The 14698-nt window shown below is 53.2% G+C and overlaps 1 protein-coding gene across 2 annotated transcripts in view; it reads left to right on the top strand.

The window, feature by feature from the left end:
- FLT4 (fms-related tyrosine kinase 4) overlaps positions 1 to 14698 on the top strand; it is a 59990-nt gene that overhangs the window by 28132 nt on the left and 17160 nt on the right. Inside the window, exons 3-12 of one of the 2 annotated variants that reach the window (XM_010578916.1) lie at positions 323 to 597; positions 4867 to 4976; positions 5855 to 6017; positions 6259 to 6398; positions 7121 to 7289; positions 8088 to 8205; positions 8843 to 8994; positions 9726 to 9888; positions 11708 to 11846; positions 14439 to 14547. In XM_010578916.1, the coding sequence (XP_010577218.1) occupies positions 323 to 597; positions 4867 to 4976; positions 5855 to 6017; positions 6259 to 6398; positions 7121 to 7289; positions 8088 to 8205; positions 8843 to 8994; positions 9726 to 9888; positions 11708 to 11846; positions 14439 to 14547 (1538 nt within the window). Of the gene's footprint in view, positions 1 to 322; positions 598 to 4866; positions 4977 to 5854; positions 6018 to 6258; positions 6399 to 7120; positions 7290 to 8087; positions 8206 to 8842; positions 8995 to 9725; positions 9889 to 11701; positions 11847 to 14438; positions 14548 to 14698 lie in introns of both variants that reach the window. The other variant, XM_010578915.1, reaches the window with a different exon arrangement.

Genomic DNA, 14698 nt, shown 5'->3' with positions numbered 1-14698 from the left:
GGCATCAATACCAGTAAGACAAAGTCATGAGAAGGGGGAGACCTGCTTGTGAGTGGGCTGATATCTTACAGCTTAGCATGGCCAAAGATGTGGCCTGGGGAAGGGGACGAGCCTCTGCTTGCCCGGCGATTAGTGAAGCTGCTTGCCATTTCTTCACACCTGTTTTTTCTCCTTGGAGGATGGCCATTCATCCATGCTGCAGCCTGAGAGTGGTGGCTGGCTGGGCCCTGTGCAGATGTGTGCAGTCACACAGGGCAGTTAAATCCCCACCACATTCACTCTGCTCAGCTCAAAGCTAACTCTCCTCTTTGCCCATGTCTAGAGGCCAGCACCCCTTGGAGTGGTCGTGGCCTGGGGGCAAGGTGGACCCTGCCGGGAAGGAGAAGGAGACCGAGTTGGTGGCCTCAGCAGCCCCCAGCAGCGGCCGGGCAATCCGAGAAGAAGACTGCGAGGGGACTGGCACGAAGCCTTATTGCAAAGTCCTGGTACTGACAGAGACCCAGGCAAATGACACAGGTTACTACCGCTGCTACTACAAGTACATTGATGCCAAAATTGAGGGCACCACAGCAGTCAGCACCTACGTGTTTGTAAGAGGTAAGAGCCATTCGGCGGTGTGCACCTTCAGGCTGGGGGAGCTCAGGGGCAGCCTATGCACCAGCATAATATCAGAAAGATTAAAAACCCGATGTGCCTCCCAGCCTCCCAGGGCAGAGTGTGGGTGCCGCAGGCTCAGGGAGGGGGCCAAGGGCTGGCTCCCTACACTTTGAGGGAACCAATATCCGTCCATTTCTGGGGGATGGCGGCAGTGCCTAGGATTCAATTACATCCTCGCCCGGGGACATCGCCCCAGCCAGGCTGGAATGCAGGAATTTAAGGAGTGAGAACCGGGCCTCAGAGACGCTCCACCGCTAAAAAAAGCACAAGAGTTAGCTTCTGAGCAGCTGGGGGCTCTCCGAGATGCTAGTGGCTAGGGATGATAATGTTCCATAAAGCTGAGACAGAGAGGGAGAGGAGGAGTGGTACAAACCCGCCATGTGCAGCCTCCTCCTTTCCCTGGGCTTGATGGCCCTGGAGCTGCTCCACGGTGGCAGACCCAGATGCTCCTCTCCACACTGCGCAGGGGCTGCCTGTGCAGGCAGGGTTATGAGATGTGTTTTGGAGGAGGAGGGCTGTCCACCAGGCTTGGAGCTGGAACCTCAGCTCAGCAAGTGGCTGTGGGGCCAATACTCAGCTTCTTCATGCCCCAGGGGCTCCTCCTCCGCTGTCTCCCCCACTGCTTGCAGTACACTCCAGCAAGATAAACGAGCACTGTCCCCTGGAAACAGTTGGCTGAGCTATTTCTCTTTCCGCCCCCATTTATTAGTTGGTGCAGTTGTCATAAGCCAGGCAGGTCATGACATACAAGATGCATTTTTCAGAAGTCCCAGAGCAAAGCGAAATTTGCCTCTGCAGCTATGCAGAGAAAAATGCAGGGGCAAATCAGGAAAGCTGGGCAGCTGCTGGAGAGGAACTGAGGTCTGTTTGGGCAATTGCTTCCTCACAGGCTCTGCTGACCATCCTAGAACAGGACAGAGGTTCCCTAGATCCCAGACATGTTGCAAGGGGACACCTGTGAGTTGGACAGAGGTGTTCAGATACTCTAGAGTGTTGTGTCAGGATGGAGGCAGAGAGCTTCTTACACACGCTGAAAATAAGTACAACCTAACAAGCTTACATGCAGGTAGCGCTTTTGCGAGAGCCTGATTTTAATTGTGATCCAGCAAATGCCACTTTGCCCCCTCGTCCACCTTCTATCACCTCCAGCCTCATCTGAAGCTCAGTAATGGCTCTCCTGTTCACCAGAGAGCAGCAAGTGTGCACGTGCAGTGTAGCTTAGGGGCAATAAATCCCACACTGTCAGGGCCCATGGGACTCACAGTACCTGTGGACAGCGTGTGTGCAACAGATCCAGCCAACACCTCGCAGCATTGCTGTGCACATGACTACGCGGCAACTAGTCATGTTCATACTCATTCTGATCAGGCTGTGCCCTGTTATGGCTATCAAGCATCCTGGAAACCTCAGAATCTGCCTTTTCAGACAGGACAGGCTTTCAGGCAGAGAAGGGACATGTCAGGAAAACCCAGGCATACAGTAACCGCAGCCATTGCAGAACATCCAGATAAAGCCCTGCCTGTTCCTGCTGAACTGGGCTGCAATGTGAAACTGTCCCTGGAGAGCTTGGAAGGGCTGATGTAAGTGTTGGGGATGTTTGGAGACAGCATGATCAGACCACAGGTTTATCCATCAACCTCATTTCTCCTGTTAAGAGCTTGGTGGAATTGCCAGGAACAAAATATCTGTGCTTGGCTGGAAAAATGGGTTCTTCCATATTTTACCTGCAGCTCAGTTCTCAAACGAACTCTCCACCCATCTGTCTCATTTCCCATGTGTCTGGTTAGGTGTGTATTTTATTACTGCTACAGATAGCACTGTAAACACGCAGAATGCCTCATCAGGGTAGAATAGGATATGTACAGCCCCCATCTCATAAAGCTAAGCATATATTAATGAAGAAGATGCTAAATTATTCCCATCCGACCCATTAAGACAGCCTTATAGAAAATATGTGATGTGGTCAGAGAGGGGAGTTAGTGCATGAATCACAAGCTCATTGGCAGCAGGACCAGCCCAGTAAATCAGTTAGTTCTTGGCTGCCATCTGAGCTTGGAGGAGACCTCATAGTCTCTCACCTCTGGGAGTTGTGCGCCTCCTCCCTCTCACGTGCCGAGAGCTCGGGAGAAGAATGAGGAACATGTTGACACTCGGAAACAAATCTGTGATTTCAGAAGACAGCAATCCTGTGGCAGCACAAAACCCCAGGAAATAAAGATAAGAATTCTCTGCGCAATCCATATTTTCATAAGAGCTGACCAACATCTTTCCTATGCATGGCTTGTTTCACCTAAGCTGTAGAAAAAAGTGCTTCACACAGAGTAGGTCTTTGCAGCATGACTATCACTGAAGCAACAGCTTTATAGATCAAGAATTAAAGGAATTCCCTTGTGCACTTAACAGTGGGAGCACTGGGTTGGACTGTGTTAGGCCAAATGTGATTTGAACAGCAGGATCCCCAGATGGGGATCATTAATAAATTAATCTCTGACTTGTCATTTTAGATGGGCAGCTTTAGGGGCTGGGTAGCAGAGGGAAAGACTCTCAGGTTGGACAAACAGACATCCTCATGCTACAGTCCCTTGAAATCAATGGTTTAGCTGCAATCTGGGTGAATAAAGAGTAACTTTTAAGGCCACTGGGATCATTTGGTCTGATTCCAGCATACCAGAAGCCATAAAATCTCCCCTAGTGGATCCCTGGGGCAGCCCCACATCTCCCAGATGGGGAACCACCACCTCCTTATGGAGACCCCTTCAACCAGGGGACAATGTCCATGAACAAAACCAATCATGACCACATGCTGGGTGGATGTTTCCAGAGACATGACTTTTACAGAGGAAAGATGCTGGCAACACCAGGCTTCGGAGATACTGGGGACCAGTCCCTCTTCAGAGCATCCTGTGAGGCATGCGTCCCTGTGGAAATGAGCAGGCAGGGGCTGATACTACAGAAGAAATCATCTGTCAGTGAGGCACTGCCAGAGGACACCAAGCAGCCTCGCAATTTGTTGTCTTTTCCAATTTTGTCTTTATCCCATTTAGTAAGCCTAGGTGGTTGTTGATTCTATGCCCTGTTTGGGAGAGTCCAAAGAGTAGAAAAACCCTCAAACCAAAAGCGCTGCCAAGCAGACAGGTGAGCAGGTGCCTCAGCAGCAGCTGGCATGAGGCACTGCAAGATAAACCTCGGCCTTCCTACCTTCTGGCCAGCCATGGCTTGGGATACAAGTGTATTTTGCATCTTGGTCTCACCAGCTCTTTCCAGTCTATCTGAGAAAGAGCTAGAAATGGGGTCCATGCTGCCCTGTTAGCTTGCCGTCTCTTTGGAATCAGGTTGGTCTTTGCGCTCTGTGTCTGCATGGTGCCTGGCACAATGGGTCAGGGCCACGACACATCTCCTTTATATGCTGCCATCAACTCTTTCCACCGTGGAGCCCTGCTTGGGCTTTTCTCATTTGACACAGGTGACGCACTGAGCAGGATGGGGCAGCCCCTTCTGCAGACACTCTGCTTCTTGGTACTAGCTCCGCATGGAGTGTAATGTCCCTGGCCTTGCTAAGTCATTTCACTGATTAATTTTGGGTGGTTTTGTTCTTCCTGTCAATATTTGTGCTTGCAGCAGTTGGGAGGCAGTAGGGTGGCAGCCCTGGAAAGCTCAGCTCATCTGTTTATCTGCTGGCTGGGATAGCTGCAGGATGACATCTGCATACCATTCCACTGCAGATCACTTCCTCGTCCTGGAAGGTCTCGCTGCCTGCCCCTGCACCAGGGCAGCACAGCCGCGCACTGTCCCTGCCATGGGGCCACGCACAGTCACCAGCTGGGCAGGCACTGAGCCCAGGACGAGACCTGCCGGTTTCACAAAGGGTCAAATCCAGGCAGAGACCTTGAGGGGGCCAGGAAAGGGGAGGTCATTTCCAGCACTGCCCAAGTGTCACACAAGTGCCACTCCACCGGTACAGTGTTTGGTGTGGAGGAGGCAGCTGGCACAGGTACTCGCCTTGGCTGCTCCCTTTGCATCCCCAAGCTCCAGGTGTCTCCTCTGACTGTCACACGTTGCAGATAGGGCTGTCCAGCTCAACACCACTCCCTCTGGCAAGCTCATGCTGTGTTAAAGAAAGGCAGAAAGCCTCCTTTTCCTCTGGTTGGTCCCTCTTCCCAGTTCTTTTCTTGCCTCTGTTCAGTTGTTCTTCTCATATCTCTTCTTCAGATTTTGAACAGCCATTTATCAACAAGCCAGAGACCCTCCTCATCAGCAAGAAGAACACTTGGGTACCATGCCTCGTGTCCATCCCAGATCTTAACGTCACACTGACCTCGGTGAGAGCTCGGCCAGTGGGAGACTCTGGACCGAGATGTATTGCGTTTGTTCTGCATTTGTAATTGCCTGAGTGGAAGCAGGACAGGCACTGCCAGGAATGGAAAATGCATGGGATACATTTTCCATGGAAAGTACAAGCCACTGGCTTCCTTGTTTTATTTGCTGGTTGAAGCTGTGCTGTCCAGTTCCCTTGGGCAGACCCCACGGGTTTCCTGCCAAACTTGCTTCTCTTCCCTGGAGCTCTATGAAACAAAACAAGACTGTTTTAATCCCGTTTCCCCACAGCATCCCCTGTCTGCTGTGGTCTCTGTGATCTACAAACCCTCTAGGTGGTCAGCATCCCCACAAGGGAGGAGACTGCAGCCCTGGGGCTGATGATTAAAAACAACTCTGTTATCAGTTTGCTTGTGCCTTTTTTTTTCTTTTTTTTTTTTTTCCCCACAATGTAAATACATCCTTCCAGGATGAGTGTTACTATTGTACAAAGGCCTCCAGGGACATACTGGGGGCCAGGGGCCTTTCCCCTGCCCGGGAAGGACACTATCCAAGGTCAGCACTCATCCCAGTGGAGCTGATGTTTGGGACATCAGCATCAGTTTCCTTAGCTATCACTAGAAGTTTCCATTCCTGGAAGTCTCTGGCCCACTCTTCAGATGGAGACACTCGTGGTGCAGGATACGGCTGCTCAGGGTATAGGGGAGGCCACGATTCCTAGATGACAAACCCTCGGGTGGAGAGGGCAGGAGGCCAGCACAGCATGATGCTGCATTGCTTCTTCCCACAAAAGGAATGTGTTAGCCAGCGTAAAGCCTGGAAGGGGTGGGGTGGGAATGTTGTTCCCCTCTTATTTCAGTTGGCAAAATGTTGATTTTTCCAGCAAAATTCCGTCATCCACCCTGATGGGAAAAGCACTTTCTGGGACAACAAGAAGGGGGTGCAGGTACCCACACACTTGATCAGAGACTTCTTGTTTGTCCAGTGTGAGACTGTCATCGACAAGAAGGTCTTCAAATCGGATTTCTTCATCATCCATATAGCAGGTGAATATTTGGGAAGGTGCAGGGTGGCAGTCTGGATGACTCTGAAGTCCATCAGTGTGGCTCATGGGGCTACTATGGTCCTCGCTGGCTACAGAGTCTTCATGGTGCATATATCTCCTCTGCTGTGTGCCAGAGATACACCGAGCAGCAGGAGGTCATATCCAAGTCTCCTCTAACTGCATAGTCTGAGTCAAAGAGTTAATAGATCAGAAATGTCTTTTTGTTGCCTCTTCTGCATCAGGGAGCAAGCTGTATGACATCCAGCTGTATCCCAAGAAAGCCATGGAGCTGCTGGTGGGAGAGAAGCTGGTCTTGAACTGCACAGTGTGGGCCGAGTTCAACTCTGGCGTCCGCTTCCAGTGGACTTACCCTGGCAAACAGGTACCAGCAAACAGAGCGGCTCCCCATGCACTGAACCACTTCACTCTGAGTCATCCCCTCCTGCCCCTTCATTGTTCCTCTTCACATCATTGGCAGGGCTCTGCTTCATGATCCTGACCATGCTGTGCCCTGGACATCTTGGTCAGAGTGCTTTCCCATTTTTCTGTCCTGCAGCAGAAAGCAGAGAGCGGGAAGACCCCTTTTCCTGTCAGAAAGCACCCTCCCTGCCGAGGTGTTATTGCTCTGGGGCTCTCCTGCGCAAACACTGGCTTCACTTCTACCACTGCAAATCCAGAGCAAACAGAATTGGCTTAGAAGGAGCTATTCTAGCCACACAGCCCTGGTTACTAAGAGTCCACAAGGGCATCCCATCCCTTCCCTGCTGTGTTTTCCCCATGTTGTAGCCCCTGGCTCTTGTGTGAACAGTGACACAGGGGAATCCCCTGAGGGCATCACTCTCTTCACATATTATAGGGCTCCTAGCCTGGTTTTTGGGCTGCAGATCAGAGCAAAACATGTGCTAAACTCTGACCCCAGCCTCAGGTGATCAGTCAGGCAGGGCTTGTTGCCTTTCCATCCCTGAGAATGGCAGTCGGTGGTGGAGATGGCTGTCCAGGGAGAGGCAAGCACTGGGCAGCAAGAAGCACAGAGATGAGGAGCCAGTCTGCACAGCCCCATCCCACTGATGTCTTTCATCCCCTTCTCTCTGTTGTCTCCCGCAGACACAGCGGGCAGTGATGGAGCCTGAGCGCCGGTCCCTACAGACACACACAGAGCTCTCCAGTATCCTGACCCTCCACAACGTCAGCCAGCAGGACCTGGGCAAGTACACGTGCACTGCCACCAACGGCGCCCAGATGCTGGAGGAGAGCACCGATGTCATCGTTCATGGTACGGTGCCTTCCACTCCCTCACAGAGCCACAGCCGGAGCTGAGGTGCAAGCAGAGCAATCCCCAGACTGCTTCGGCAGTGTTTGGCTCAAGGCTCAGTGGAGGGGCTCCTGCACCTCCATCCCACTCTGTTTAGTGAGACCCAGCCTTCCTCCAGTCCCTCAGCCCTTCTGCACCCCAGCACCACACTGGGAGCACGATCACATGTGGCAAGGTGCCAAGATGACGAGAGAGAGATGCAAACACCAAATTGGCCCAAATGCCAGTGTGATGGCAGGACACACAGGTCCCACGGCCCTGTGGCAGAGGCAGCACCCTTGTGGCATGGCTGGCCTGGGAGGCACCCAGCTGCGGGTGCACAACGCACCATTGGCACTGGGCGGCTGTCTCCTGACAGCAGGAAGCCACGAGGCAGCACAGCCTCCCGACACCCCCAATGGCTCTCAGCGGCGAGGCAGAGACAGCTCTTCAGCTGCCAGAGTCGCAGCACTGTGCTGGCCTGCCCAGCCCTGCCTGGCACCCACTCCCTCCCTCCATTTCTGCTCCAGGGAGGGGACCCTGCTGGGAACAGGGATGTGGAAGAGGAGCTGGGGGTCATATGGGCAGACGAGACAATAGTGGATTTTGGTTATTTTGACTTCATCATTGCAGAGAAGTAGTTATTTTCAACTGCACTGCCACAACACCCCGCCTGTCCTTGGTTCTTGCTGTCAGGCCCTGTGGAGAGCAGCAGAGCTTGGTGACAGCCTGTTTCTTTGTGCTCTCCTCTCCTCCATGCTCACCTTTTTTTTCTTGCAGAAAAGCCCTTCATCAATGTGGAGTGGAGGAAGGGCCCGGTGATAGAAGCCACTGCAGGAGACGAAGCCGTGAAGCTGCCAGTGAAAGTCGTGGCTTACCCCCCACCAGACTTCCAGTGGTAACGCACCTTTCTTAGCCTGAGCCACCTTCTCCTCTCCTCCTTCCCTCTGCCAAGTAGGGAAGCCTAGCCTGGACTCCTTTCTAGGTCCCTCTGGGTCCAAGATTGTCCCACATGTCACTTTTTTCCACCCATGGGGGTCATTTTTCCCACCTGCCCTCGCTCTCAGCTGCACAGCTTGGGACGGGAGGAGTTAAGGTCTGGGGGATAAGCAGCAAAGGTCCTGGCCTGGCTTGGCAGCTCTGCACTGTCTGGAGGGGCCAAGTGGAGCTCCCACAGGAGCTGCCCCTCTCATCCCCCTACAGCGCGGATCATGGCTGCCCAGAGGAGCAAGAGAGTGGGCCAGGTTGTGCACCGCATTGTGCTGCACTTCTGCCAGAGCTGGCTGGGAGCTGGGAGCTTTGCACCTGCATACTGCTCAGGGTGGAGCTACGACATCCCCAACCCTGCACACATCCATACGAGACCATGCACAGACCCATAACTCTGGGAAAGCCCAGGGGTCTCTCCAGAGAGGTCTCCAGTGCTAGCAAGGGGTGCCCTGACTGCACTCTAGTGGAGACCAGCAAACCCCTGCCCAGCTTGCCAGTGGGACATTTCCTCCCCATGGCTGCATTTTCTCTCTGCCTCCCCGCAGGTACAAGGACGGGAAGCTAATTCCCAAGCAATCTCAATCTTCAATGCAGATCAAGGATGTGTCGGAGCAGCACGCTGGGACATACACTCTGGTTCTGCGGAACAGGCTGGCGGGGCTGGAGAAGCACATCAGCCTCCAGTTGATCGTCAATGGTAAGGGAGGAGGCCAGGGCTGGGGCTGGGGGGAGAGCGCTAAGCCCATGAGACCAAGTCCCCATTGCTATCCTAAAGCAGTTGGTATCAATATCATCTCCTCCCCCATTGCTGAGGGATGCTCTGGTTACAGCGAGGCTGGTTCCCTGTGGCCTGGGCAATACGGCACAGTTTTCTTCCTGGCTCCATCATTCTGGGCAGGATGTGTCCTTGTTCAGGGGCCGTTTCCCAGCTGCAGTTGGAGATGCTGCTGAGGGTGACCCTGACAGATGCGAACTTGAGTGCAGGGCGGCTGCAACACACATGGAGCCTGGAGCTGAAGCAGTTCCTCTGGGTTTGAAGCTCCCAACGAGTTTTCCCCTGGCAGAAGCTGGTCCCTGTTGTGCAGGAACCAGGTGCCAGCACAAAAAGTGCTGGAAGGGCAACTGCTGCTTGGAGATTTGTCTCCAGCAGGCTCTGTAGCCTTGTGCTGGGGGCTGCTAGACAGCGCTTTGAGCCCTGCAGCATCCAGACATCACACTTGGCAGAGGAAGGAGAAATTACGTCACTTGAATCTGCCTAAGTATAGCCTGCTCTGTCTTGCAGGCCTGAGCTCTCCAGGAGCTGCCCTGAGAGCCATAGTGCTTTAGTGCCCAGTCTCTCTCTAGATGGGCCTGGGGAGGGCTGTGCCTGGCCTGGGGATGCAGCAGCTGAGCCTGCGGCCACTTACACTGTCACTCTGATCCTTGCAGTTCCTCCACGCATCCATGAGAAGGAAGCTTCTTCCCCAAGCATCTACTCCCGGAGGAGCCCCCAGGCCCTCACCTGCACAGTCTATGGCATCCCAGCGCCGGAGATGATCCAATGGCAGTGGAGGCCATGGATGCCCTGTCGGATGTTCTCCCGACGCAGCCTGTAAGTGCCATTTCTTCCACCACCTGTATCTTACTGGGCCACCAGCATGACATTACGGGCTATTTGGGCACTGTAGCTGCATCCCAGATCCTGTTTCACTTTTGTTCTCTCAGCCATAACATTGCAAGAAGAGGACAGCACCTCCTGATAGCTCAGAGCACCATACTCACACTCACCCTGTAAAGAGGCAGAGTGGAGCCCACCGGAGACACTTGTGCTCCACGTGGGAGTTTTGCCCAGCCTGACTGGCCCCAGACACCAAGCACTTCCACAGCTTCCCCTGCATCCTTGGTCATCTGCATCTGGCAGGGGATGCCCAGCCACACCTCACAGCACCTGCAATAAAACCACTGACACTGTGCTAATGGGGAAACTGAGGCAGATTGCAGGAGCGATTGTCACAGCCCCTTGGTGAGACACTGAGACAGTAGCTGGGGCTCACCCCATTCCTGCCCTAAGGTCCCTGTGTTTTTTTGGTCTTTCGTCTTCTGCTGGGTAATGATGGAAGCAGAGGGGAGCAGAGCTGCTGTGTGCAGGAAAGAGTTGCTGAATCTGGGGGAAGCACCGGATCTCTGCCAGCTGCTGGGGTGGTTTGCCTGGAGGGTGTTTGTGCAGGCAGCGCCAACAGGTAGGCAGGAAGGGTGCATGTCCACTGCCTGCGCCCTGGGAAGCTGGGGCAGCACCAGGCAGGGCTGCAGTGGCATTTTTTAGCAACAGCCTCACAGGAAGAAGGAAAAGGGATGCTGGGGAGTTGTAGCCAGAGCAGTCAGGGTGGAGGACATCAGGGTGCCTGGAGGAAGCCAGGTCCCGCAGCCCTGTGCAGGCTGTTGCCGAGCCAGGGACACCAGAAAGCTCTCCATTGCATGCAAGTGCACTGTGGCCCTGTCAGGAAGCAGAAGCCCATGAATTATAAGCACTGTCTCCCAAGGCCACCATATTTCTGCCTAGCATAGCTCCAGAGGATGCAGGAGGCTTCTTTTGAGCTTCCTGTTGTTTACAGAGTTTGCTGACGTGCTCGCCCCACTGAGCGCTCTGCCCCGCGCTGCCAGCACGCACCCTTGCCACTGCTTTTGGGTGCTCAGCTCCCCCCTGCTTCCCTGTCACTGTAAGCCCTCTCCCTCTGGACCTCCCACCCTGGATTTTGGGCAGATCCTCCCATCTCCCTGTCCCACCTGCATTTCAGAAGCAGCCTGCAAGTTGCAGCATCCTGGGTCCCTGACAAATTAGGGCTCTTCTGCCCCTTTGCCTGCCTTTGCCCCAAAAAGGTGCTACCATGCCCCTGTGAGATACCAGCAGCATCTCTACTTGGGATGTTTCTCTCCTGATTTTTGTTGAATCAGGGGCAGCAGGTGCACCCTTGGGTAGCGCACCCTCAGATGCTGCACCCTCTGTTCTCCAGGCCAGCACCCAGCCAGACTGTGACATCCCTGACTCACAGTCCCAGCAGGGGTTTAAGGCCTTGTTGCTCAGCAAAGTGGCATCAAGAACTGCCCCAGACACACGTGAATGGATTTCACTCCAGCCTTTCTCCACCCCTAGCAGAGAAGGATGAAACCACAGGCCTGAGAGTGAAGATGCTGCCTGGGACACCAGTATCCATCCCCTGCCTCAATTTTCATATCTATAGATAATGTTTTCCTCACTAGTGATTGCAGAGCACCCTTATAAAGCACATTAAAACTATGTAACCAAGAGACCCAGGAAATTTTGCAGTCAGAGGACAGGGGCATCAGTTCTCAGACACAAAGCTATTTTTGCTGCCTTTCTCCATCTCTCTTCTCTTTCTCCTGCTCCTCCCTGGCTGCCGGATTAGCAATAGCAGGCACCGGGCAGCAAGGCGGCATCAGCGGGACCGGATGCCTGAATGCAAGGACTGGAAAGATGTGTCGCAGCAGGATGCGGTGAACCCCATCGAGAGCATTGACACCTGGGTGGAGTTCGTGGAGGGGCGGAACAAGGTGAGGCTGTAGCCCCAAGCCTGTCCTAGAGTGGGGAGCTGGAGGCAGGCACCCTCGGATGGGTCCTTTGTGATCAGCCAGCAAAAGTGGCCTGGAAATAAGCGTGGCAGAGCCAGGTTTGGGGAGGGCTTCACACCTCTGCTTCTAAAGTAAATCATCAGTAGCTGTTCTCAGCCTTGGAGCTCCGCAGTACCAGGCAGCCCCAGGGCGAGGGAGAGCTGTCATCTTTGAGAAATTACCCTGCGTGCAGAGAGGCTCCTGCTGGGGCTGACTGCGCAGGAGGGTTTACACTGGTTGCTGTTGAATGCAGGGCACCCAGCTAGGGAGGGCATGGGAGACGTTTGCTGTGGGGGCTCCTGTGGCCACTTCTGAGTACTCTTGCATGAGCTGCTCTGGGAGACCCAAACCCTGCAGAGCAGCCTGAGCAGCTGGTAAAGGACAGCAGGAGTCACAGACTGACCAGGAAATCTCTGGCCTCAGGAACGTGCATGCGTGTGGTGGGACATTTCATGCAGCTGTCCCCATCCCGGTGGGGCGAGATGTTGGCGTCCATCTGCTGCATGTTTGTGAGTGAGAGCACGTGTGCCCCACAGAGCCCACTTCTCCATCACAATGTTTCCTCTCTGGAAGGAACATCTCTCCCTCATTGCAGCATGTGACCTGCAAACACCCGACACTGCTTGCTGCCTGTTTCTTTCTGTCTCTCTGGTAGCTGCAAGTGTCAGGTCTGCACCATGACGGGATTCCTGTTCCTGCTGGTGTCGGGCACCAGCCGCTCGCAGAGGGATGCAGAACAAACAAATGGGCCCCTGTTTCCGAAAGTCACTTCCTGTTTTCCTACACACCTCCAAAGGCACTTCCCGTCCCCTGGCCTGGCCAGGAGTTCATTGCTCTGCCAGAAGGGTGGCAGGGGCAGATGCTGCTCCTCCCAGAGCAGCTGAAAGGAGAGGCAGGGATTGGTGTCCCCTGGGGAGACAAGCAGGAGTGATGGGAGCTCCTGGGTGAGAAGCCCTTGTGTCCCTCTCTAGATGTGACTCTTGTCTTGGTCCCTTTTGATCTTTCCCTTTTTTCCCTATTCTCTTCCTCCTATTCCTGAGCTTTCTTTCTCATTCCATCTATTTGGTTGTAACTGTCCTGGAGGTCCAGCTTAGGTTGTGCAGCCCAGGGACATGCAAGAGCTCTGGGAGAAGACAGTTCTTCCACTTGCAGTGGGATGCTATGTCCTTAAATCTGCTTTCTCTCCCTCTCCTTCTCCTTTCTGCCTGTCTTGTCTTACCATCCTCGTCTGTTTTTTATTCTGTCCGGAAAGGCCAGCCATGCACTGCAGACAGCAGAATGATGTCAAATCCAGAAACACCAACTCAAACATAACAATGCAGATTAGAAGGAAAATCCCCAAGAAACAGGAAAAGCAGCACACAGAAGTGCCAGCAACAGGGTCACTTCAGCTATATTGAATAACCCCAAGAAACGGAAACGGCAATGCACAAAAGTACTAGTAATAAGGTCACTTCAGCTGTATTGACTACGCTGAATGAATTACTATTTCTTCTGATTAACACAAACTAATACATTGCCACTTAGAGCGGAAATGTTTCTCAAAGTCTATGGGATGAATAGTAAAGGCAAAGTAGTTTCCCTGTAGGAAGGCAATTTTTTTGCATTTTAAACATTGTCTCATTAGAGGGATTTTTGCATGTGATTATCTTGTCATTTAAACTAGGAGGGTGGAGAAACCCGCTCTTCAAACTGCAGATCTCCTCTAAGGGGAGTGCTTGTAACACTTTTGGCATCTCACATGTGTGCAGTGTGAGCTGGGAGGAGGAGAGCAGCCTTACTCCCCAGCTGCCTTTCCTGGTTTATTTGGAGGCAGCATCTCCTGGGTCTGTGCTCCCAGGACAGCAGCCTGGCTGTTTGCCCAATCTTGGTCATGTCTTGCTGGAAGGAGTGAGGTGGAGGAAGCTTTTTAGGACCATGTCTATGTACACTTGGAATTTAAAGGGAGAAGATGACAGCTCTTCCTGAACTGGTGAGAGCTGGGATGCTTTCACAGGCTTGATTTCCCCTTATGGATAAAAGGAGTGCTTGCAGGTCTGTAAGTACCTGTAAACTTCACTGAACTCTGTGGGACACTAAACAGTCACTTCATTGTAGAGGGCTCAGAGAATCAAAGCCTTGGTGTCCTTTCCTTTTCTCCCCGCTGTTACAAAGCCTGGCAGGAGCTTAGCCATCCCTTCAGCCCTGCATCATGTTCATGCCTCCTTGCTGGGCACAGGCCTGCACCGTGGTGACCCGAGGGGCTTAGCAAGAAATTTGCTTCCACGGAGAGGCATCTATGCTGGCTGCGCTTCGTGAAAAGGAGCAGAGATCAGGAATAAAAACATGTTGCTGTTGCTAGAGCCAGCAGATGAGGCTTGAAATACACAAAGGGCTATTGAATAAGGGACTATTTTTGCATAACCCTTTCCCAGGTACAGCTGCTGCCTGGAGCCAGGCTTGCTGTGTGCTTTGCTGTCTGCCAGAGAGCAGCACCGATCCTACTTCTCTTCCCTCTTGCTCTTCCTAACTCCTCATGCTCTCTTCCCCCATCAGACAGTCAGCAAACTGGCCATCCAGGAGGCCAACGTCTCAGTCATGTACAAGTGTATCGCCTCTAATAAAGTGGGTCGAGACGAGCGGCTGATCTACTTCTACGTGACCAGTGAGTACTGCGGACATCCCCTCCACCTGCATCAGCCAAGCTCTCTGCTTGAAATAGGCAGGTCCCTAGAACTGCCGGGTCCTGTCATTCACAATACCTTAAAACAGTGACTGGAAAGCCAGCGGGAAAGCAGGGCTACCCCAGAGCTCTG

The sequence above is a fragment of the Haliaeetus leucocephalus genome, unplaced genomic scaffold (genome assembly GCF_000737465.1).
Source record: "Haliaeetus leucocephalus isolate CR32 unplaced genomic scaffold, Haliaeetus_leucocephalus-4.0 Scaffold656, whole genome shotgun sequence".
Lineage (NCBI taxonomy): Eukaryota > Metazoa > Chordata > Aves > Accipitriformes > Accipitridae > Haliaeetus > Haliaeetus leucocephalus.
Note: the sequence above shows the minus strand (reverse complement) of the source record. Positions and strands in the feature narration are given on the sequence as shown.